At 46.5% G+C, this 23,915-nt stretch overlaps 1 protein-coding gene across 5 annotated transcripts in view; it reads left to right on the top strand.

Moving 5' to 3' along the window:
- Positions 1-529: 529 nt before the first annotated feature.
- Pdia5 (protein disulfide isomerase family A member 5) overlaps positions 530-23,915 on the top strand; it is a 105,280-nt gene continuing 81,894 nt past the window's right edge. For 2 of the 5 annotated variants that reach the window (XR_003851066.1, XM_029568215.1), the window contains exon 1: positions 531-714. Coding sequence is in view for 4 of the 5 variants with exons in the window: in XM_029568215.1 (XP_029424075.1) it covers positions 670-714 (45 nt within the window). In the remaining variant the exon portion in view is untranslated. Of the gene's footprint in view, positions 715-23,915 lie in introns of all 5 variants that reach the window. The other 3 variants (XM_029568217.1, XM_029568216.1, XM_008842953.2) reach the window with 3 other exon arrangements.

Here is a 23,915-nt window from a genome sequence, read left to right on the forward strand (position 1 = left end):
CTATATATATATATAATTGGATGCAAACATTTGAGTATACTTTTTAAGTCTTTTGAGTGTATGCTTAAGGAGTGGGTGGATCATATGGTCATCTATGTTTAACTTTTTGAATGATCTCTAAACTGTATTCCAACACTTCAATGAAGTTTTGCTGAAGAAGAAAAGAAGAGATAGATGGGAGGCCGACGGGAGGCGGGGAAGCAGAAATGAGGGGTTTCCTATCTTCTGCAGGCAGCGCTGGACTCTAACTGTCGCCATTTATAGCCAAATGACTGGAATTCTCTGAACTGCCTCCTAGTCTTCAAAGTGGGGAAACGATAACTTTTGTGAGGAAGTCAATTATTGATCCTAAAGCTTCAGGCCCAGAGCAAGGCCCCCCGATGAATTGCTGCCCCACCCCCAACCTTTCTGCTCTTCCCTCACCTTAGTTCAGCTACCCTACAGCCTAGTCTATCCCAGCGGTGCTCGGAACAGCCGGCTTGTGAACTACAACACCCGGCAAGCACCTCTCCAGGCCGCCTCTCCCAGCCTGGTGCGCATGCTTTGGCAGACGTGGCACCGGGAACTCGGAGGCGGGGAGCGGCTGCGAAGTGGCCAAGGCTGTTGGCCGCGGCAGAGCTGGCGGGCGGGCGCGGGAGCCCGGGCGGAGACGGCAGGCGGCAGCGGGGGATGGCGCGGGCCGGGCCGGCGTGGGGGCTGCTGCTGGCGATCGGGGTGAGGCTGCAGGGCGGCCGGGCGCACGTGCGTCCCGCGTGCCCGTGGGCGTTGTGGGCTTGCGGCTGTCCGGGACCGTGGGGGTGTGCGCGCTGGGCGGCGGGGACCGGTCCCTCCCCTCGGGGCTCAGGACCCGGCGATCCCATGCACCCCGCTGGTGCCCGGCACAACTTTGCGGGGGTGTAGGTGTGGGGCGCCCCTAGCCTGGGCAGGGGTGGGCGGGCAGAGCCTGCACCTGTGTGAGTGCGGGGTGGGGAGGGGTGGCTGTCCACCTGCGCTGCGGGCATCCTGGCCAGCCGGCCACCCTGGCTGAGGGTTTCGGGCCACTCTGCGCCGGGCCAGGCTGGCGGGGCTGGGTGGGGTCGTCACCTCCTAGGAGTTCTGCTCGGACGCCGTCTGACGTCGGCTTCAGCCGGGCCACTTTCTAGGAGTGTGGCGCCGCGGATCTTTTGACGAGTCTCAGTTTTCACCCTGGAGATTGGGGGCGGTAAAGAAACCCCGACGAGGTTGTCAAGAGGGTCGCGTGATGAGTCGGAGGAGGAAGCTCTGCCGTCTGTAAAATGATACAGGGGTGGACCAGCGTGCGGGAGCTGATGGGCTAGCAGGAGAGGGATGTGTTCTTTTGTGCGTGTGTGTGTGTGTGTGTGTGTGTGTGTGTGTGTGTGTGTACGCGCACGCTCTGGGGGCGGGGGCAGGCATCCCCAAGAGAAAAGAAGTGGGAATGGGTGTGCCCCCGGACTGCGGTGTTGCTGTAGGTGTGTGATGGGATGTTGTGGCCTTCTTCCTTATCTCTCCATAACTTCTGGTCTCCCTTGTATTAAGAACATCGACTTGACTACTCACCCCCCACCCGACCCCATGTTCTAGAAAACTTCCTGCTCCTGGCACTCTGACCAACTCAGATTTTTCGCTGTTTTTCTTTGGGGCGTGGCAAGGATGCTAGGCAAATGAGGGCAGAAAGAGTGGGCAGAGTACCTTTAAACACTTGCATCTCCCAGTGCCCTCTGCCTTCACAGTTTTCTGTTTGGAAGAGGGTGGAGAAGGAAGCTCCCTGTTCTTTGCTCTGTGCCCTCCCTCCAGAAAAATCCAAGCTTTGTACCTTTCCTGTTCTGGGGGTGTTGCATGTTGTTTGCCATCAGTTTCCTGGAACCAGTTGGTCTAACTCCCATCAGGATGGAGTCTGAGAGGGGAGAGTTTGCTTTCTTCCTTTCTTCCCCTTTCCCTCCCTCCAGTGAAAACAAGGGCTTAGGAGTCTGAACTTTCATTCAGTAAACATTTATCTAGCACATGACTTGCCTGGGGCTTGGATTTGGGTTGGGGAGCAAAATACACCTTGTGCATGTCCTCTGGTGTTGCCCTGAGCTGGGCAGGAATCAATTCTGTGAGCAAATAATGACAAGAGCTACAGCTAATACCCTCCTTGTAGCCTGCACTGAATGTGAGCCATGCATTAACGTAGAGGGAGAGTCAGCCAAGGCCTTCTGTAGGTGGGCAGAGTCCAAAAGGAGTGTGTATGGTAGTTAGCTAATTAGTAGAGGTCTGCGGGTGCCTTCTCCCCAAGCCTTGTGAAAGGGGGTGGAGGTGCGCCCCAGAGCACTGGCAGCTGGGAGTTCAAAACACGCAATTTGCATCTTCTTTTTTATTCTCTAAGCCTAGAGTTGACTTAGCAAGTGCAAGGTGCCTAGGGGTGGGCAGTGATGTGAGACTGTTGGTTGGGCTTCTGTAAATTTAAATGCTATATTATCTGATAAAGGCTTCCTGGGTCCCTGGGAGCACACTGAGTTCTTTATTCCCTCAGTATTGTGAGCCAAGAGATGTATGCTGGGTCTGGTGGGTGCATGCTGGATCTGGTGGCCCAGGCCTAATCCCAACTACTTAAGAGGACTGAAGCAGGAGGATCCAGAGGCCTGAGCTGCAGAGTAAGTTTAATGCCAGGCTGGGAAGACCTGCCCCAGAATTTAAAGAAGATAAGGAAAAAGGGGCTGGGGATATAGCTCGGTGACAGAGTGCTTGCCTAGCATGTGCTAGATTCTTGCTTAGTACTGTAAATAAATAACTAATTAAAATAAAGTACGAAAGAAAAGAAGTACAATATTTCCCTATGTACAGTTTCACTGTCGGGTTTTAAGTTATCTGCAATCAACAAGAAGAAAGGTCAGGGCTGGGGATGCAGTTCAGATGGTAGCGTGCTTGCTTAGTATACAAGAAGCCATGGGGCTGATCCCCAGCACCACATAAATTCAGGCAGTTGGATCAGAAGTTCTAGGTCATTCTGGGAGTTCAAGGCCAGATTCCATATCTTTTAAAAAAAGTGAGCATAGTGCAAGATATTTTGAGAGAGAGAGAGATACCACATTCACTTTTTATCACTGTATAGTAATTACTGATGTTTTGCATTACCAGCTATTGTTAATCTCTGACTACCTAATTTATCAATTAAATTTGTTCACAAGTATGTAGAAGAAAACAAATGTATATGTTCTGTATGACCCACAGTTTTCAAGCATCCACGGCGGGGAGGGGGGTGTTGGAGCTGTCCCCCTCAAGAGGCAACTGTAATATAAAAAGTTTGCACAGACTTGTGTACAGGACTGCTCACGCCATGGTGGTTGTTTGTTTTTGTTTTTGTTTTTTTTTGGTCTTTTTTTGAGACAGGGTCTGCCTGTAGCCCCAGCTGGCCTGGAACTCATGATGTAGACCAGGCTGGCCTTGAACTCACAGAGATCTGCCTGCCTCTGCCTCCTGAGTGCTGGGATTAAAGGCTTGTGCCACCATGTCCAGCTGGTTGTTTTTGTTTTTGTTTTTTTTAATAGCAGCAAAAATATGGGTGATTTAAATGCACAATAATAGCTTGATTTAATATTTTCTGGCTCCTTTCATACTATGGAGTGTTTGTAAGTTTGGGCAGCTACAACAAATATGCCATATTGGGTGGCTTATAAATGACAGAAATTTGTTTATCATGTTTTTGATGGCATCCAAGGTCAAAGTGGTAGCATGGTTCTAGGGAAAATCCTCCTGACTGCTGGCTGTTCACTTCTAGTATCCTTGTGTGAGAGAGAGGGCTAGAGAGCACTCTGGGTCCCTTTTAAAGGCACTGACTCCATTGGTGAAGATTTTCCCTTTAAGGCCTAATCACCTTCAAGACTACCACTGTTACCATCACGGGAGTATGTGGGTGGGATGGGGAGGATTTCAACATCAGACTTTTAGGGAGCATCAAATACTGGGTCAGTTGCTGTGCTTATAATGAATACACTTACTTGAATGTAATGCTCATTGTTTAGATATGCTAAGATGTGGATGAAGACCATCTAAAGAGAGGGAAAATGCTCAGGCATGAAAAGCATGATACAGAACCAAACCCCAGGGTGGCTGGAGTTACATGTATGAAGAATTAGCAGCCAGTCCAAACTAACATATTCTAGAAGGCGGAGTGGTGGGTGACTTCTTTGCTTATTATGCTTTCTTGTATTTTCTAAATTATATATATACATATATATATACTGTATATATTATATAGATCTTTATAATCAGGAAAGTTTTAAAAATATTTAAAGGTTTCCTTGGCAGCCTTTCTTCAGTCTTCCAGAAGAATGCCTGATGACCCTGGGATAAGTTAGCCAGATGAGCTCACAGGCCGGGCAGGCCAGCACCCTTTTGCCTGAGAGCCTACTTTCCTGCTGTCCAGCCTAACCTTTCTCAGGGGCCATGGATGCCTTGTCACTCAGTGTGTGAACAGTCACGGGGGATGTTGGGGGGTGTTCTGTGGGTGCTGAGGAACATTCTAGTTATCTCCTTGTTCAGTGGTTCTCAAATGTCAGACCAAGGACTCTGCTGGCCTGTGACAAGTTTTTTTTTTACCGGTCCACAAATTGGAAAAATAGTAACATTGAATGGATTTTTTAATGAATCCAAATATTTTCAGTTAAAAACATGCCTAGGGCTTTGGATGACTCAGTGGTAGAGTACTTGCCTAGAATGTGGGAGACCCTGGATTTGTTCCCCAGCAACAACTTCTCTCCTATTTTTTGATGTCTGTATTTTGGATGGGTTGGTTACAGTGGTTTTTGGAAAAATGAACCTAGCAGTACATTGTGATTTCATTCTAAAAAGTCCATTCTTGATCAAATTTGTTTAAAAATAGACAATACAAATCATATTTACAAATATGTTTTTTAAATATAGTCCATGAGATTCAGAAGTCTGGGAACCTATCTTACCCAGCCCTCTTATTTTTATTTTGCAGTGCTGAGGATTGAACCTCGAGCCTAGTCTAGTGCTCCACCACTGAGCTACACCCCATCCCCCTCAGGCTTCAGCAGAGCTGAGGGTAAAGCCAGACCTGCTGAATTATAAACTTGTTCCCCTTCTCCTGCCTGTTTCCCTGCCTTTGGCCCTGTAGGAGCTGGAAGCCCAGACCCCAGGGGACAGTGGGTGGAGGCTCAGAAGGGCCTTTGCCGGTGGCCTGTCCTGCAGAGCTTTTAAGGTATACTCAGGTTCTGTTCTTCTCTGGTACCATTATGTATTTAATAGGCTTTTGTGGGCTGGCCTAGGGACCTAATTGTCATTTATAATGCTGTTTGGAGCCTGGAGTGCACTTTTCCCACAGAAATAAACATATTACTGAGGAATTCTTAAAACAGACCCAGCATGCTGGGCCATAAAGTTGGAGCTATGGATGAGTGCTCTATGGATGGCAAGTGCTGATGGGTGGGAATTCAGGCCAGGGTCAGGTGTTGATTACCACGTGATCAGAGGAGGCCCCCAAGAAAGAACAACTGGTCTCACAAGGAAGGTGGAACCCGGGCTCTGGTGGGATCCCCCTGCCTGGCTCTTGGGTGGCTGGCACTTAGCCTAGGGCTTGGTGTTTGGGCAACTCAGTGAATGCTTCAGGCAGGGAAGGATGCCTCTTAAGACTGATGTGTGGGTAAGGATAGGAGGGAAAAGTCAGGCTGGTTGTAACCAGAGTCTGGTGATGAGGGCATAAGACTGAAAAAGTGGATCATCAAGAACTGCCAAACGCTGGGCTAGGTTCTGTGGGCTGTGGAGAGACTTAATGAAAGTGGCCTCTTTAATAACACCAATCAGACCACATGCAACAATGGGTTGAGGGGAGGGGCTGGGTTGCTTTGCCCAGAACATTTTGTTTGCTTTTTTGCTTTTCTCCGTTTTACCTGGGCCAGACTGGCAGGTGTGGCAAGGGCGCCAGGTGGTGGCCTGTTCTGCTAGGGTTCTCCTTCAGGATCCCTTTTGTTGGCTCTCACCTTGCCTTGTCTCTGCTGGACTTGTGTGGAGTCACCTGGCGATTGCTGCATATAGAGGCTAAGGATTTAAATCTCCATATTTCCTTCTGGAAGTTGATCCTTTCCCCCAGAAACAGAGCATCACCAACCACACTAATCCCCACAGGGTTTCACCCCAGCTTTGTGGTTTTGTTCTGTGGGGCTTTCCTGTATGGTTGGTTTTGAGGCTAAGTGTCCCAGGTCAGAAACAGCTGTTAAGAAGAGCTTAAGTTCTTTTACATTGTCTAAACTGCCCCAACGTCCCGCCACTTTATCTTGAGCCCAGTGGGTAACAGAGGGAGTACCAATGTCCTCCTCCCCCAGTGGTAGGCTAGTTTGTTTCTTCTGCTTGGGCAGACCTGGAGCACTATGTACCTGAGTCTCTGACTGCCTGTTTGTTCCACTGACTGGAATTGTGATAAATCTGATACAGCTGTAAAAGGAGTTGACCCAGTATTTCCATGTATTCCATCCATATCAGTGTAGTTTTGGGTCCTATGTCAATGTGGTAAGTTAAGCTGGTTAAATACTGTGACTCCCAGAGAGGGATTGGTGTATGGACAGAGGTGAGTAGAGAGCAATATAGTCTCACAAGATCAGAGGGCATCGTTTTTCTGTGGTGGCAGTGACAATTGCTGTATTCCTAATGGCTCTAACACAGGAGGGGCAGCTAGCTAGGTACCAGCTGGCTTCTTCCTCTCAAGTAGCTCTGGCTTACATTCCCTTTGGCCACTGTATGCCACATGTCAGTCTACAAGCACGTCTTACTGTCTATTAGCTTTGTAATCATGCACTGGGGGGTTAATGACACTCAGATGGCATGAGGTTACAATAGTTTTTTACATCTTCATTCCTCAGAGTCACATTGAGGCCCAGTTATATGTGCAGTTTTTAGCCCATTACAGATTGCGGGGTAGGGGTGGAGTTCCATTTCCTCTACAGAGTGCTGCCATTCCTTCAGCCCCTTGGCATCGTGGCTGTGTCAGCAAATCCTTCAGTCCTTGTTGGCAAGTGCTCATGAAGGTTCAGGTTGAGAGCCGTAAGCTAGAGCTGAAATGTACATGTGATCCAGAAACCCAGACAGATATGGGCGAGGCTCGAAACCTCTATTGTTAGACCAAGTAAGCAGGGGTCCCCATGGTTTCCTCTCATCAAGGGGCTTATCTGGCTGCATCCTGGGCAAAATATTAAATGTATCCATTGAGGAAATGGACCAGCGTTAGCATCCTAAGGGTGTGGCAGAAGTTTGCCCACTCAACAGACACATCTTTTTTTCTAAATGAGTATTTCCTTAAAATCTTTAGAGTCAGTACTTGCACTGAGGCATCTGTGATATAATGATGAATCAGACCAATGCCACCCTGCCTCCAGTAGCCAGGTGGAAAACTCACTAATTAATGATTTCATTCAGGTAGGAAGTGCTAGAAGAGAAAGGGTAGGATGATAAGAGCATGTTAAAGGTCCTGCACCTGTGCAGGGATCGAGGCACGGCTTCTCTGAGATCCTACAGGCCCCATCTCAGAATAGTGTTTTTAAATGTATTTGCTGGATAGCTTTAATTGTCAACTTGACACACCTGAGTTGAGGGAGCCTCAATTGGGGAATTTCCTCCATTGGACTGGCCTGTAGCCTTGTCTGTGGGGGGTATTTTCTTGATTTTTGAGTGATGTGGGAGGGCCCAGGCCACTGTGGGCAGTGCCACCCCTGGGCGGGTTTTTCTGTATTGAATAGGAAAGCAGGTTGAGCATGGGCCAGGGGAGCAAGTCAGTAAGCAATGTTCCTCCATGGCATGTGCTTCAGCTCCTGCCTGCAGGTACCTGCCCTGAGTTCCTACCTTGGGCTCCCTGATGAATTGTGACCTGTCAGATGAGAGCCAAATAAACCCTTTCCTCCCCAAGTTGGTATTGATCAGAGTATTTTGTCACATTGATTGAAGGGAAACTAGAACAAATGTATCAGGCAATGCGTAGAATTATAAAGAAAACCAGTTAGGTAGAAATGCAACACATATTGAGTAGCATTATAGCAGCAACTTTGTGATAAAATAGTATTTTGCCTTATTACCACATCATATAAGATCTGAATGACAGGTTTGATAACTTCTATAATTTAAAGCTGGGGTGTGCATTAACAGCATTTCAGGATATCTGTACCAATTGTAATATGGTAAGAAAAGGTATTTGCTGGTGGATTCTGCAACTGTGGTTACTACTGTCATGTGCCACCTGCATTCATAAATTACAGAAAGCACTGGTATATAAGCAGCAGGTACACTCATAGGTTTCAGTTAGAGGTTAGTGAAAATAAAAGTGGAACTTTTCTTTACCCAAATTCATAGACTCTGATGTCAGGTGTGCTATGCACACCAGCACTGGGGAGGTGGAGGTAGGTTCGTGAGTTCCTGGCTAGCCTTTGCAGCATAGTAAAACCTGTCTCAAGCACCAAGGGATAAAGATGTAGCTCAGCGGTAGAGGGCTTACCCAAGTAGAGGTAGAGTGCATACCCAAGGCCCTGGTTCAATCCCCACCAAATTCATAGGCCCCAGTGCATAGAAAACTTAGAATTAAAAGATAATTTTGTGAACTTTTAATGTCATACCATAGCACTGGTAAGATACCTACCTAAGGGCCATCCTTGCTGTAAGGATGCAACTTAGCTTATTCTTCAGGGCCCATATTCTGTAGTTGGATAGGTTGCTGATTATCTCTATGTGATGAGGTAGAAGGGTCCAGTTGTTACTGGTATCTAATATATATTACATTGTAGTAACCTCTTTAAAATCTTTTCTTGAGCTTTTCTTTTATATCCTTCTTTGTCCTAGCTTTGTCATTTTAGTGGGTTCTTTATTAATGAGTTAAACTTTGAATGAAACTTTGAAATATGCTTGCTAGCTATCTGTGTGGGAATTAGGTTTTTAACCATTGATTTATTCTTGTACCCACAGTCATAGCTGCTGAGTGAGCAGGATGTAAGGGTGTGTTGCCCAGAACAGAGGCCTGTGCTAGAGACATTAGTATAGGGGTGCTGTTCCACAGAGTGAGTGAGATCTCCTGAGGACAGTGTCAGTACTGAGTGAGCTCTGAGAGACCTCAGCTTCTAAAGTGTGAGGAAGAAGAGGGTTTGTGAAGAAGGCAGAAGGTCTGGCTGGAGAGGTAGAGGGGAGACCATGGGTCCCAGAGGTCAAGAGGCTGAGTATAATGGGAACCAGACACCCACACAGTTTCTGGGGTGGGGGATTTGTTGAACCATCTCAATGGCAGGGGACTGATTTCAAAAGGATCAGGACTAGATGGAGTGAAGAAAAGTTCTGGCTATGAATGGGGGTGGAGTGACATGGGAGTCCAGAGAGGGCAGGGGGTTAAAAGATGAATCAGTAACAGCCTCTCCAGCCAAGCCGTGACCAAAAACCACTTTAAGAAAATATGCTGACTGGTTTACTCAACAAAAGTTTGGTCAATAAACTTGAGCTAGCTTATGAAAAAAAGAGAAAGACTATGTGCATAAAATATAGATTTCTGGACCCTCCAGACCTGTGGAGTGACTCTCTTCAAGAACAAGGCCCCCAAATCTGTATTTACAAGAAGCATATACTTAGTGTTCTGATGAAGCTACCAAAAAAAATAAATAAAAACTGTTTCAGGGCTTCGGGGCTGGAGAGATGGCTCAGCGGTTAAAAGCACTAGCTGCTCTTGCAGAGCACTCAGGTTTGAGTCCCAGCACCCACACGGCAGCTACCAACCATCTGTAATTCCAGTTCCAGGGGATCTGACACCCTCTTCTAGCCTCTGCATGACATGGGTGCATCTACATTCATAAGGCATTACGTTCATACATATAAAATAAAAATAATTAATAAAATAAACGTTTTAGTCAATTTCCTGTGGCTGTGACAAATAGATAATTAACCTAAGAAGAAAGGTTTATTTTGGCTCAGGGTTTCCTAGTTTTAGTTCTAGTTTTGCTGGGCCCTGTTGCCTGGGCCTGTGGCAGCACCATTTGTCATAGTGGGAGCATGTGGGAGAGGCCTGTGAGCCTGTGGAGCTGAAGACGGGAAGGGGCCACCCTCAGTGACTTAACTCCTCAAGGTTCTATGACCTAATAGTGCCATGGGTTGGGGACCAAGCCTTGTATACCTGCGGCTTTGGGGAACATTCCAGATCCAAACTATAGCAGGGAATTAATTGGTGTGGTGGGTCATCATTTGGCAGCAGGGTGTGCTCTTCACTGAGTGATACGGCATAAATTCTGCCACATTTTGAGCTGTGTCACCATTGCTCTGCTATGGCATCACCTGGCCTGAGCACATGCTGTTTTTGCTTTTCTGTGAAGGAATTTGCCTTTGAATTGTGGGCACCAAGGTTAGCAGAGGAAGGTGGATTGATTGTCATTGGGGCACTTTTTGGTTGGTCATGCTCAGTGGCTAGACTCGGAAAGGGAAAGTGAACTTGCTGGCCCTTATGGCTCTGTTCTAAGAAAGAGCTGTAGGGGGTGGGAGAGAGCTCCAGAGATTTCTGTGGGAATGTGCCCATGGGCAGGTGTAAAGAAGAGTGTTGGATCTGTGTTCACAGACCTGACAGACCCTGATTCTGCTGTCTTGGCCTGGGGCCAGTCTCTTAACTGCTTTGAGCCTCAGTTTTCACATCTCCACAGTGGGTGTAGTAGACTTCCTATGCCGCTGGCTTATAGCAAGAACACACACATCTTTTTGGGATTGTGGTGGTCCTGGAGATTGAACCCAGGGTCTTACACATGCTAGCCAAGTGTTCTGCATAGAGCTCTGTCCCCAACCCTACATCATACAGTGCAGTCTAGTGTACATATACAGAAATACAGTGGATATTAATGTTCTTGCTACTTTATGATACTTTCTGATTTTTCTGTTTCATGCCATTTGAAAAAGATGCTGGTGTCACCCACCGAGTTGATTTTATGACTGCTTCTGGGTTACTGGAAGCATGGTTTAGCCTCTGTGTTATAGGAGTGAATGTGTCAGTGTGCATAAAAGCATGGCTGTACACTGTGGGTTACAAGCACTTGAGTTGCTTTTTTCTTATCAATTAGCAAAATTGTGAGGCAGAATTGGGTTTTCAGACTGGGAATTCACCTGCTCCTCTCCCTCCCCCTGCTCTCTAATTCAGTATTACTTTACCAGTTCATCCTCATTAGCAGGCCTGGTACACCAGGCTGGCAGTCACCCAAAGCCCTCTTGGCCCTAGAAGAGGTTTTCCAAAACATTAAAAGCTTCAGGGACTTAAGTCTTCGTTAAATGCATTGCAGTTGCAATTTGGGGATAAGTAAACCTGTTTTTATAGGCTCTCAGATCACTTGTCCTGCCCTGACTTGTCCCTTGTGGACAGCCACATTTGTGCTGTACAGAATACAGGGGGAAACTGTACCATGTAGCCCAGAATATATAAGGAGTGATTTCTTAAAAGAAGCAAAATGTAAGTTGAGCATTTTTTAGCCAAAATACCTGGGATCAGAAGTATTTTGTATTTCAGAATTTTATTTGAATATTTGCATGTACATAGTGAGAAATATTTGTGATGAGTCCCAAATCTAAAGATCATTCACCTTTCAAATACATCTTATACACATAGCCTGAAGATAATTTTTGTTTGTTTGTTTTTTGTTTATTTTACTTTTTTGAGACAGGCTCTCTCTGTAGCCCCAGCTGGTCTGGAACTCACTATATAGACCCACCTGGCCTGGATCGCACAGAGCTCTGTCTTTCTCTGCCTCCTGAGTGCTGGGATTAAAGGCATGCACCACCATGCCTGGCACCTGAAGATAATTTTGTAGACTATTTTTACACCTGTATTTGGGCTGTGACATATCAGATATAGTCAGGTGTGGAATTTTTCACTTCTCATGTTGACACTCAGAAAGGTTTACATTTGGGACCTAGGTGTGATGGCACACACCTTTAATCCTAACACTTGGGAGGCAGAGGCAGGCCTGTGGGATCTAGGCCAGCCTGGTCTACATAGCAAGTTCCAGACCTGCTGGTGCTACAGGGAGACCCTGTCTCAAAATAAAGTTCACATTTAGACCTGGACACAGTGGTGCACATCTATAATCCCAGCACTCAGGAGGCTGAAGAAGGACTAGAAGTTCAAGGCAAGCCTGGGCTACGTGACAAGACCTTGTTTGTCTTGGATTTCAGACTTTCAGATTCAGAATGTTCACCCTGCATAAGAAATATAGCTAGTACTGTGTTCACAGGAGCAAGGAGTACTCATGTGTGACTCTGTCTTTTTTTGTTGCAGCTTGGGTGCTGGAGTCCATCAAACTTGGGTCTGAATCATAGATCACTTACTTGCTGTCTGTGTGACCTTGAACATGCTATGGCTTAAATGCTGAGTATCTCCTAAAGGCCCCTGTGTTAAAGGTTTGGTCTTAACTATGGTAAAATCTTGATTACATAGGACCTAGCGGGTGGTCCTTAGGTCATTGTGAATAATGCTGTTGAAGAGGCTTGTGGGACCTCAGCCCTGTCCCCTTTCTCTTTTGTTTCCTACCCTTACCAGGGGCGTAAAAGCATTGAATTAGCTTGATCATAGACTAGAACCTCCAGAGTAGCAAACCAAAGCAATCCTTCTCTATAAATTATCTCGAGTATTTTGTTGTAGTGACAAAAAGCTAATACAGCAAGTTTCTTAACTCTTAGACTCAGTTTCTTTATAAAATGTCTGTAATGGAAGTACTTCTATACTTGTCAAGATAATTAGATTATCATATGAAGAATGTAGTTCTCCATAGTCATACAACAAGCTTTGTATGTCATCTATTGTCATCATCATAGACTAATCCCTGGGCCTTGAATTTCAGAATTAAAGTCTTCTCTTAGGTCTTGTTCCTTGCCAGATGCCTTCCTGTATCTTCCTTTTCTTTTTTTCTATGTCTTCCCCCAGTTGGAGCTAGCCAAGGGTGTCATAAACCAAGGCATGCTGTTCCCCCTTCTCTCTCTCTCTCTCTCTCTCTCTCTCTCTCTCTGTCTCTCTGTCTCTCTGTCTCTCTCTCTGTCTCTCCATTCAGGGCTTCACAGCCCTTAGTTCTCTTTTGAAGCCTGCTGGGTAGACACTGAACATTGAGAAGCACTAGTGATAGAATCCCCAAACTTGCTTCATGGTTAGGCCCTCATTCCTGGCTAAGAGTAGCACTCTGCCATGTGGTTGGGTGGCACATGCTTAAGATTTGCTCTTTTAAGGTGCATTAGTTATATTTTGTGGTTGCCGCCAGCGGCGGCTGCTCCTCTGTTCTCGTGGGTGCTGCTCCTTTGTTCTCACAGGCGTCGAGGTACTCCTCCACTCACCCTGGGCTGAGGCCGCTTTTCTGCCTGCCCTGGGCTGAGGCCACTCTTCTGCCTGCCCTGTGCTGCCTCCTGTAGTCCCTGCTTCTGCCGGGTCCCGGACCCCACGGCTGGTGAGGAGACTGTGTCAGCAGAGCTGCATTCAGACACAGGAGACCAGGTTCAGTGACACAGGTCTGCTTTATTGCAGGAAGGCACAAGCTTATATAGGGGTAGTGGTCCAACCACAGCACAGCAAGTAGGATGCCTCATTAGCATAACAGATTTAGCATCCTATCACAGTACAGCAAGTAAGATACCTTATTAGCATCATCCTATTAGCATAACAGACTTAACGTCCTAGCACAGAATAGAGGGTAGGAGGCCTCATTAGCATACTGGGTTTCAGATTACAGAGCCTGGATTCTTGGACACCACATGACCCTGACAGTTGCAATATCACTCTAGGCTCAAGCCTGTCTCCCACAATATTTAAAAATGGATGTTCTTTTGTTTATCTCCTTATAAAATCCACTTTATAAATATTTGCTAGGTATGTTTCTTGGCAAATATTTTGCAATTTTTCTTTTTATGGGACTATGGATGGAACCCATGGTCTTGTGCATGCTAGGCAAGTACTCCTGCTGAGCTACATTCTCAGTCCTATTTTGCAAATTCTATATACTAGTTCCTGTAAAGAAAAAAACTAAAATCAAGAACAATCCAATTCCTCCCCCAAACAAAGCAAAAAACCCACTACCTATGGACACTGAGCCGTTTTCCCAGCCCCTCAGCAAATTTTTGTTAATTTTTTCTGTTTCTCATGTGGAAATTGTATCAGACTTACAGAAAAGTTGCAGGAAAAGTGAATACAGAGGATTCTCATACACCCTTTATCCAGGAGCCATGAATAGTTTTGATTCCATTTGTTTGATCAGACTTCCTTTACATGTATAAAGTTTACATACCATGCCCTTTGCCCTCTAAATACTTCAGTGCAGCCATATGACACATAACAGTGTTTCAGTCCTGCTCAGCTACGTTTCTCAGAACTAATTCCTGTCATTAAGCAGTGCCAGTGCGTGACTGTATTTCCTAAAATGCAAGAATATTATCTTGCCCAACCACAATGCAACGATTAAAATCAGGAAGGGAGAACAGATGGCTCTCAGTACCACTGGGGAATGGGTCCAGGAACCCAGTGGATATGAAAATCCCTGAGTACTCAAGCCCCTTCTATAAAGTAGCGTAATATTTTACATTTACTATCCCATACACTCTCATACATGTACTTTCCCAGACACTCTAGCTCTCTTACAATGCCTAATATGATGTAAACACTATGTAAACACTGAATTGTTGGGACTATGACAAGAAAAATAATTCCGTCTACAGTCATACAGGTGAATCCTTTTGAATATTTTTATCTAAAGTTGGTGGGGTCTACAGGTATGACATCCACAGATTTGGAGAGCCAAGTGTATTTGCTTCAGGGTCTGATCTGGAACCACAGTACACTCAGTTGTCCTTTATAGCTGGTTTGCTCTTGACTGATTCCTCACTCTTTGTCTTTTGTAACTGACATTTTTACTTGTTTATAACTTGAGATTTTTGTTTGGTTGTTTGGTTATTCAATTTTTAGAATAATTTTTAAGATTACATAGATTTATTTATTTTGTGTACACGTAAGTATGTGAGCATGAGCCGTGTGTCACGGCATGTGTGTGGAGGTTGAAAGACAGCTTGTTGGTTCTCTTCTTCTACCATGTGGGTGCTGGGGATCGAACTCACATCTGGCTTGGCAGCAAGCATCTTTACCCACTGAGCCATCTCATCGGCCCTATTAATTTGTATTTATTGTGAAAGGATCATGCTGTGTTGCCCAGGCTGCCTTCTCACTCTCAATCCTTTGCCTTAGTATCCTAAGTTCTGGGATTACAGGTGTGAGCCACTGCACACAGCTACAATTGGGTTTTGGTGTTTCCATTCAGTGTGTCGTATCAGGGGGCATATGTCACTTTGACCCATTACTGATGATGTTAATTGACATTAGTCCCATATTTAAGGGAGTTTTTTCCATGTTTAGTCACTGTAAATTTGAATTTCTTGGTGGGGAGATACTTTGAGAAATGTTTCCATAAATGGTATCCAAATAGTGATTTTTGTTTTCCTTTTAAATATTTAACTCAAACATGCTTATTACGGTGAGTTAGAAAAGAGAGAAAAGCATGAAACTCCCCAAGAGCCTCCCTTTTTCTTTGGTACTTTTCTTTTTCCTCTAGTCTTTTCTGAATCATTTTGGTCATTTTGTTTGCTTGTAGTTGTGGTCAGGCCATGGGTATTTTGAATTCTTTTTTTTTTTTTAAACCTTAACCTCAAGGCAAATGTTTTGCATCATTATTCATTTGAGCCAGTCTTGTGTGACCATTCCCCCACTGAGGGGTGTTATTTGACTTGTCACTGGGGCTGTTTGAGTCACCTCTGTGTCAGCAGCTCTACTCAGATCCTCGGAAGCAGACCCATCCAGTCAGGGTACATGCACTTTCAACAGACTGGCTACCTCATGCCAAGCAGCTTGCCAGAAGAACTGGATGTGTTAGGTGCTCCATAGTCTAAGATCTTCATTAATGGTGCCACAGCCTTTCTCCTTTTCAACTGTGGCCCACCATCAAAGATTTGTATGATTAATTTCCTGCATTCTAAATTATGAAAGCGTAGGTATTTATTTCCCCAAATAAATTACAATGCCATGGAACACATCACTCTTCAGCAGGCAGCTCTGATCCTGGTGGCAGGCTGAGCACTGTCATCACAGATGTGCCAGGTCTTAGGAAGATACTTCAGAATGAGAGGTGACATGAGGTCACATGTGAGGGGTTGGGTATTTCACTTAGGGTCCTCAAGAGGATGTGTTGGCTGTCTTCAGTATGTGATGGCCGATCCATGACCTGGGAGAAGAGGTCCTTAAACCTCCAGTGGCCAGTGTTGTCCAGGGCAACATAGGCAGGGCAAAGGATGTAGACTTCTAGGAGAGTCTTCATGTGGTGAGTTCCCACAGCCTGGTATATCACCCACCCTTCTTAGATCTGAGAACTTCAAGAAGTGACCTGGCCTTCAGTCTCCAGCAGGGCCTCCTTTCTAGAAAAGGGCCAAGTAGGGGAACTGGAGAGGTCACGGCTGGTGGTTGCCTGTGTGGGGAGGTGACCCAATCAGAACCACAGTCCCTATACCTCCTTTCTTAACAAGCACTCTTTCTAAAGTATAATGCTAGGTTTGGTGCACTGAGCACTTTCAAAAGCAGATGCTAGTATTTCCTTCTTGTTAAAGCTTTGGCTTTTGTATGTATGCCAAATGACCCAGAATGATAGTGCCTCAAGTACAGCATTATCCCACTCCTATTGGAGTCTGAAGAGGGACATCACTCTGTACTATGAAGGAACCAAACATCTAGATGGTTATCTGCGATCTTTAGCAAGTCCTCCTTTCTCATCCCAGGGTGTCTGCTTGAGTTCCAGCTGTCTTACATGATTCTAAAAGGGGGAGACCAAGAAGATTCCTGTCAAGTATCTGCTAAGGACTGTTCCCAATAGTTCTGCTGCATATCATGTAATGCTTGCACATCAGGGGCTAGGATTTAGCTAAAGGGCCACACTTGCTGCAGGAGAGACTTTGAGATAAATCTTTTCATTGTGAGTGGCCACGTGCCCAGGAAAATCAGTGGGTTCTTTAAAAGGGAATACTCAGAGTAGTGACAGGAGTGGGTGGCTCTAATGCTACAGTTACAAAGAACTTTGGAAATCAGTTTTAGCCCCTTCATTTTCAGAGAAGGAAACAGACTTTGAGGAAAGATGACCTACTTACCCAGGGTCATTCATCCAGTGACTGTGAAGGTCAGCACCAAACTTGGCTTTCTGACTTCAAGTCCATTGCTTTTCCCAAATTGTGGGCTCTAAGTTCTCAGCCAGCTCTGTTCCTTTGACTTCAGGTTCAGACCTTTGTCTGTTTTTACCCCTCAGTCCTTTTACCACCAACTTCTTTGGCATCTAGACTTCCAGATTCTGACATTTCAAAACTATTTTGAACAAACTGTGGGTTAAACTAAATTAAACTGGTTTCTTCACAGTTCCCAGGATAAGAAGGGAATCTTTACTCATGTGACAGAGCAAAAAAGGTTAAGTCTCACCTCCACCCTTCCTCATAAATGTTAAACTTCTGTCCCCAAATCTCCCTTCTTTAGCAAGCCGCCTTTACATAATTGACTGTCTCTGGCTCCAGGATCTGTGGCCAAAAGTGAATCTGTCAGGACAGCTGGTCATTCTGCTGGTGACAGCAAACAGGGAGGGTGCACATACCCCAGAGCTTTTTTAGGTGGAGGGCATAACAAGGCCAGGTGTGTATGGCTCTTCAGTATGGTGGCAGTGCTGGGTGGCCACCAGGCTCAGTGAGTGGAGAGAATAGGGTTTGGGTATGCTGTGAGCAGGTGAGTGAGCACCAGACAGGCCAGGTAGAGAGGAAGGCATGGCACTTGCACACAGGCTCTACTGGGAACAAACCAGAGGATACTGACTCATGTAGGATAGCCAGGCCCTTGGCTCTGAGAGCCCTGACTGACTCCATGATCCTCTGGGCTTGCAAAAAGCAGAGGTCTGGGCAAATCCCTGCTGGTCCCTCCTGGCCATGAGTTCGGTGCTAGGAATTGGCTTCTTCTCTTTTCTGTGACCTGCTAGACCAGCGCCTGAGTGGAAAGAGGCACCCCCTCTTGTCAGGCGTCAGGAACAAGTTCAAATTCTGGCCCTGCTGCTTACCTACTATGTATCTGTGGTTATCTAACCTCTGGGCCTCTTCTCTCATCTGCAGAAAGCAGCAAGTACCCATTTGCTGGTTTACCCCAGGGGTAAACAAAATCATTGCACATAAACCTGGACCAAGCTCTAAATGTGCTGTGCGACCTCTCCCTCAGGTTGCTGTGTAGCCGGTTGACACATGGCAGGTTTTCTGGTGCTGAAATGTGGATACGTGGGCATGCTTTCCAGCCTGGACCAGTAGCTCTGCCTGATTGCAGGCAGTGCTCCTGGGAGGAAGAGGTGGTTCCCGTTTGCTGTTGTCCTTGCTCCCTAATAGTACTCAGAGGCAATTAACAGTTGTTATGTGCTTCCTTCTGCCAAGTATTGGGTTAGGTTCATGTCCTCCTCCCTCATTTAATCGTGAGCCAACTTGTCAGGTGAGCATTGATATTATCCTCTCACCTTCTGGATGGAGAGATGACAGACACTCAGAGGTCTTGTAACAAGACTGGGGTCTTGTTGTAAATGGTGGCAGCTGGATTTATGCCATGTCTGTCTGACTCCAGTGCCCACGTGCTTTCCAGTGTCTGAAAGATGACAAAGGATGGAGGAAAAGAGAAGGAGGAGAAGGGAGGGGAAAGGAAGGAAAAGCTCAGAAACCTCTGAACTGGTGTGTGCAGGGAAGTGGGGGTGGGGGAGAGCGCCATGTAGTTGGAGAGCCATGCAGATAGAGCAAATGGGGAATTCAGTCTCCTGTACTTATCCTGCAGTGCTAAGATGGGAGTGAAGGCTCCAGCCTGGCACTCTGATAAAAAGTGTGTGGTGGGGTGCGGGGGGGGGGTGTGGAAGGTGCAGGTGCTTGGGGCAGAGTGGTTCTTTGGCAGGGTAGAATGAGGCTTTTCCAATACAAGCAGAATCTAGTATTGAGGCTCTCCCACTCTGTAGCAAAAAAGGGGAAAGCTGATCTCCCCCCACCGCAAGTTCTACCAGGGAAGTGTTTTATGGGTCTCAGCCTATCAGGGATGGAGCAACTGAACCAAGGGAAGTGAACTGGATGTGTGGGGATGGTCAGAGGAGCAAAGGGCATCTTTTTCTTCCCTCTACCTCCATAGTAATCAACTTCCATTGTAAAGCACCTGCCAAATGCAGGAACAATACTCACTATGTGGCTGGCTGGGAAGCAGCTGGCTTTGGGAACAGTTCTCCATATCACCTTTTCCTCCCTGGGGCACAGCGGAGGAGCAGGTAGTCTGCGCACCATTAACACTGCTATTGTGGCTGTAGTTATTGTTGTCTGGCAGGTTTGTGGGTTGTGACTTATGGAGTCTGAGGAAGGCTCTGGGCTGGGTGATCCAGTCTCACAGCAGCTGCATCTCAAAGAAAGAAAGACCTGTGCCGGAAAGGTTAATAGAGGGAGTGGAGGAGAAAATAGAATGTTAAGTGGTTGGAGGAATGTCCCAGGAGCTTAACCTGTGGAGGAGGGCCTCCCTGTTGGCCACCGTGCCAGTTCTGAAGAGGGTGAGGTCACGGTGGGTGGTAGTGTGGGGCCCACACAGACCTTGTACCTTTCCCTCCTCAGAAGTGTTAGCTTGTGGCCACATCTCCCTGTGCTCTCTCTGGGCTTACCATTCTAATTAGGTTTCCTGTCTTGCTCTCAGGCCTGCCTATCCAAACAAATCTGAGTCTTCTGTGTCCTCAGATACCCAGAGGCTCCCTGTCTTCTGTGGGGACCTTCTAACCTACTGCACCTGCTTGGTGCTTCTGTTGTTACCCAGCTCTTGCACTGGGTGTGACTGCTCAGTGCTCTGGCTTCCAGTCCTCCCACCCTCCTCACCAGTGCTCCCAGCTGTCCCCAGAGACTGTCGCAGCCTTTTGATTTTTCTCTAGCCTCTCACCACTCAGCTGGGCCTTTCCCTCTGTCTCCTCCCTGAGATGCTCTTATACCACTATCTCTCCTCCTGGTCTGTGCTGTTCCATGTCCCCTTTCTCTGGTCCTAGTCTATGGAGACTTCAGGTACCTCATGGCTCATCCTCCAGTCTAGAGGACACATGTTGTTCATGAGTATTTTCTCACACTTCTGCTGTCTATGGTCCAAGCAATCCCAGCCCATTGCCATCTTCCTCAGCCTAAGAAAAGAGCTGTCTGTCTACCACTGGTGCCTGTTTCCCATCATTGGCTATGTTTCTATTCTCCCAACCTAGACATCTTTGAAATCATTTTTACTTTCCTCTCTTCCCTCTTCACTTACTGTGAAGGTCATTGAGTATGTTATCTGACTCTTGGAGATGACTGGATGGACCCTTTTCTCTTACTTGGCTAATCATCTTGCCGGTCCCTCTACCCCTGTGTTCTAGTTTGTTTCTCCATTGCTGTGACAAAACACTCTAACCACTACCAACTTGGGGAGGAAAAGGTTTATTCAGCTTATATCTCCTGGGTCACATTTCATCAGGGAGTCCAAGGGAGGAACTCAGGACAGGAACCTGGAGGCAGGAGCTGGAGCACAGGCAATGGAGGATCCCTGTTTACTGACTTGCTCCCTGGCCCCTGCTCAGCCTGCTTTCTTATGCAACACAGGCCCACCCGCCCAGGGGTGGTACCACCCACAGTGGGTTGGGCCCTCCCACATCACTCATCAATCAAGAAGATGCCTCACAGACATGGCCACAGACCAGTCCAGTGGAGGAAATTCCCCAATTGAGGTGTGTCAAGTTGACACTAAAGCTATCCAGCACACCCTGCTTCTGGCTGCTACCCAGGCTGAGGTTCTGGGAAGATGAGCCTCCCCTGCTAACCACTGTCAAGGTTGAGACCAGCAGGGCCCCACCTGCCTTCCCCATCAGCTCCAACCTGGACCCTCTTTATATGATGGTCTCTCTGGAGTCCATGATCCAGGCTCAATGCCAGCCTTAGCTTCTCCCTGTGTGATGGATTTCACGCAAAGTCAATTTGCTCAGTGTATTTCCAGAGGAGCTTAACCCTCTACTGTGTTAGCAAACATTGGGCCAGAGGCTTTGGTGGCTGGTTGGAAGGTGGCATGTTTAATCTCAGATGGCTTTTGGTTGGATGACCTCAGAGACTGGCTGGATTTATACAGAGGAAGCCAGCATGCGCAGGAGACTCAGGCTCCCATAGTTTCTACTATGGATGCTGTATCGCTAAGGCCAGCAGCACTCCTGCTGCCTGGCAGGTACCTGCCAGACTCAGGTGACTGGTCTGGAGGTCAGAGTCCCTGGCCAGGGCAGTTGTTTCTCTTGACTGATTGTCTGAAGATGGAAAACAAAGCGTCAAGTCACCCTGTTTTCCCAAAAGATTGTTCTGTTTTCTCACTCATTGCCATGTGCACTGAGCCATGGACTTTTAGTGTGAAGTGCATTAGCTCTCTTGGAGCAATGGGGTGACATGTGCTAGTCAACACTGAAGGAATGTTCTGGTGCACTCTGAAGATGCAGACCATAAAGCAGGACTCAGGCATTGTGCACAGCTCTGGCAAGGAAAGAAAATTCCTGATTCCTCCTGGGTAGTTTTACTCCTGGATTCCAGTGGCAGATTACATTAAGAATCACTAGAATATGGTCATGTCTCTCTCTTCCCTCTGCAGTTATATTATGGTAATTGATACTATTGGAGTGTTTTATGATTCATAAAGAAGGTTCGATAAGTTATCCCATCTCACCATCACAGCAGTGTCACCAGGGAGGCATTATTACCCCCATGGCGGAAATGAGTCACTAACCCTCTAAAAGGTTGAGTGCTATTGCTGGGCACCTCAGCTCTTGAGTGGCAAAGTGTTCATTAAACGGAACTCAAGATACTGGGCTACTGGGGACTGGAGAGATGACTCAGTAAGTAAGAGCACCGGCTGCTCTTGCAGAGGACCTAGGTTCACTTCCCAGCACCCACATGGCAGCTAACAACCCTCTGTAACTATAGTTCCAAGGGATCCAACACTGTCTTCTGGCCATGAGTGGTCACTGCACTCATGGGTACACTTCACATGTAGGTAAAACACTTAACGCATACATTTTTTTAAAAAAGGCATTGAGCTACAAAGAGGCAGTGGTCTGAGCTGCTGTGAAGCACATGAGAGACTGGGATTCAGATCCTGATTTGTTCATTAGCTGTGTGACTTTGGTCAGATTACTTGTGTTTGCATGTTTCTGGCAGGAATTAAACTCCTCTCAAGATGGAAGAGCTTGTCACATAGTCTCCAGGTGCCCGTATCCATGCTTTCCTCCATGGCCTCTGTCTGTCTCTGTCTGTGCTCCAATCTGGGATGGTTGACAGGGTCCTTGGCTGGCTCCTCGCCATCATGGAAAGTCCTCGGGTCTCCACTACAGTACCCTGCCAAGTACTTTTCATTTATTTCTTGCTTTTGGAAGAGCACAGGTTCCTGTGACTTCCTGAGAAAGGGTGTGTTGGTCATACACTTTGCACATCTGAGCTATCTTTGGTTAGTGTAACTCTGTATTCATGATTGACAGGTAGTGTGGGTGGTCATAAAGCCCACTTGGTAGTATTGCTCTTGAGAACTGTGAAGGCAGTGCCCCATAGTCTTTTGGTGTGCCATGAGTGTCTTTTGCCAATTCCAACCTCTGGTCTGTTGTAGGTGGTGCTTCTGTTTAAGCATTTGCTCTTTGTCAGCAGTATTCTGAAAAGTTTTCAGTTGATGCATCTTGGTAAGAGTCTTTTTAAATTTTTATTAATGATGCCCAATCTCTCGAGTGGAGACTCATATCTTTACTCTGTGGTAATTTATTTGCTTTGATATGTGTTCCCCCACCCTCTTTTTTTTTTTTTTTTTTTTTTTTTTTTTTTTTTTTTTGAGGTTTTGACAAGGTTTCATCACTCTGTGGCTCATAGATCAGTTGGTCTGGAATTTACTCATAGCCCAGACTGACCTGGAGGCAGTCCTGCCTCAGCCTCCCAAGTGCTAGGTTTACAGGTTTCAGCCACCACACCAGTCCCTTTTTATTTCTTGATCTTTTTAACTTCTAGGGATGTTTTTTTCAGTGCCATTTCCAGATCCAGTTATTTCTGTGATAGTTCTACTTCAAGGAGTTTTCCTGATTCTCTCTGACGTCTCTGTTCTTATTTTACAGATGCGATGCCATTCTCTTTCTCTGAAAATAATGGTTACACTTTTGTTTTCTTCCACTTTTTTTTCTCTTGTTCCTAAGTTCCACCACACCCCTGCCTTGTTTTGGCCTCTGGCAGATACCTGGCAAACCTTGCTCATCTGAATAGAGGAACAAGCACTGGCACATGGATTGGTGACTCTGCACAGAGGATGGACAGAAACTTGCCTACCAGGGATAGAGAATTGAGGGGACAGTATGTCACTGGAGGTTCCCCAAGTCACCTTTTCTAGGTTGTTTTTCTTTTCTCCTCAAGTTCCCCAGTGAAAAGCTCTCTCACATCTTGTCTGGGGAATAAGTCTGACTAGAAGAGGGAAGGGAGATGCTGGGGTTAGAAACTTGGTCAGATGGGCAGTTTCAAAGTTCAGTGAGTAGACTTTCTCCTAATGCCCTTTTTTTCCTCTAAGGGTGACCTCCCATCTTCAACCTAGTGGAGTTTCTATATAGTGACCTGCTTCTCCCAAATGGGCCGTGAGCTGCCCCACCCATTGGTTGGGCCAGGATCTGCTTTGCAACCTCTCCCTCTTCCTACTTCATCCCACCTCACTCTGCTTTCAGCCCAATCTTTAGCATGCCGGCAGAGTCACCTGGCACCTCTAGTTCCCATGGGAGATGTTGGGGCGGGGTGGCTTGTTTCCTATAGGCCAAGCCTCTGTGATCACTTGGCTGAGTGAGAAAAGCTTAGCCTCTCACCCATGCATT

Source organism: Nannospalax galili, unplaced genomic scaffold, assembly GCF_000622305.1.
Source record: "Nannospalax galili isolate Female #2095 unplaced genomic scaffold, S.galili_v1.0 scaffold18, whole genome shotgun sequence".
Taxonomy (NCBI): domain Eukaryota; kingdom Metazoa; phylum Chordata; class Mammalia; order Rodentia; family Spalacidae; genus Nannospalax; species Nannospalax galili.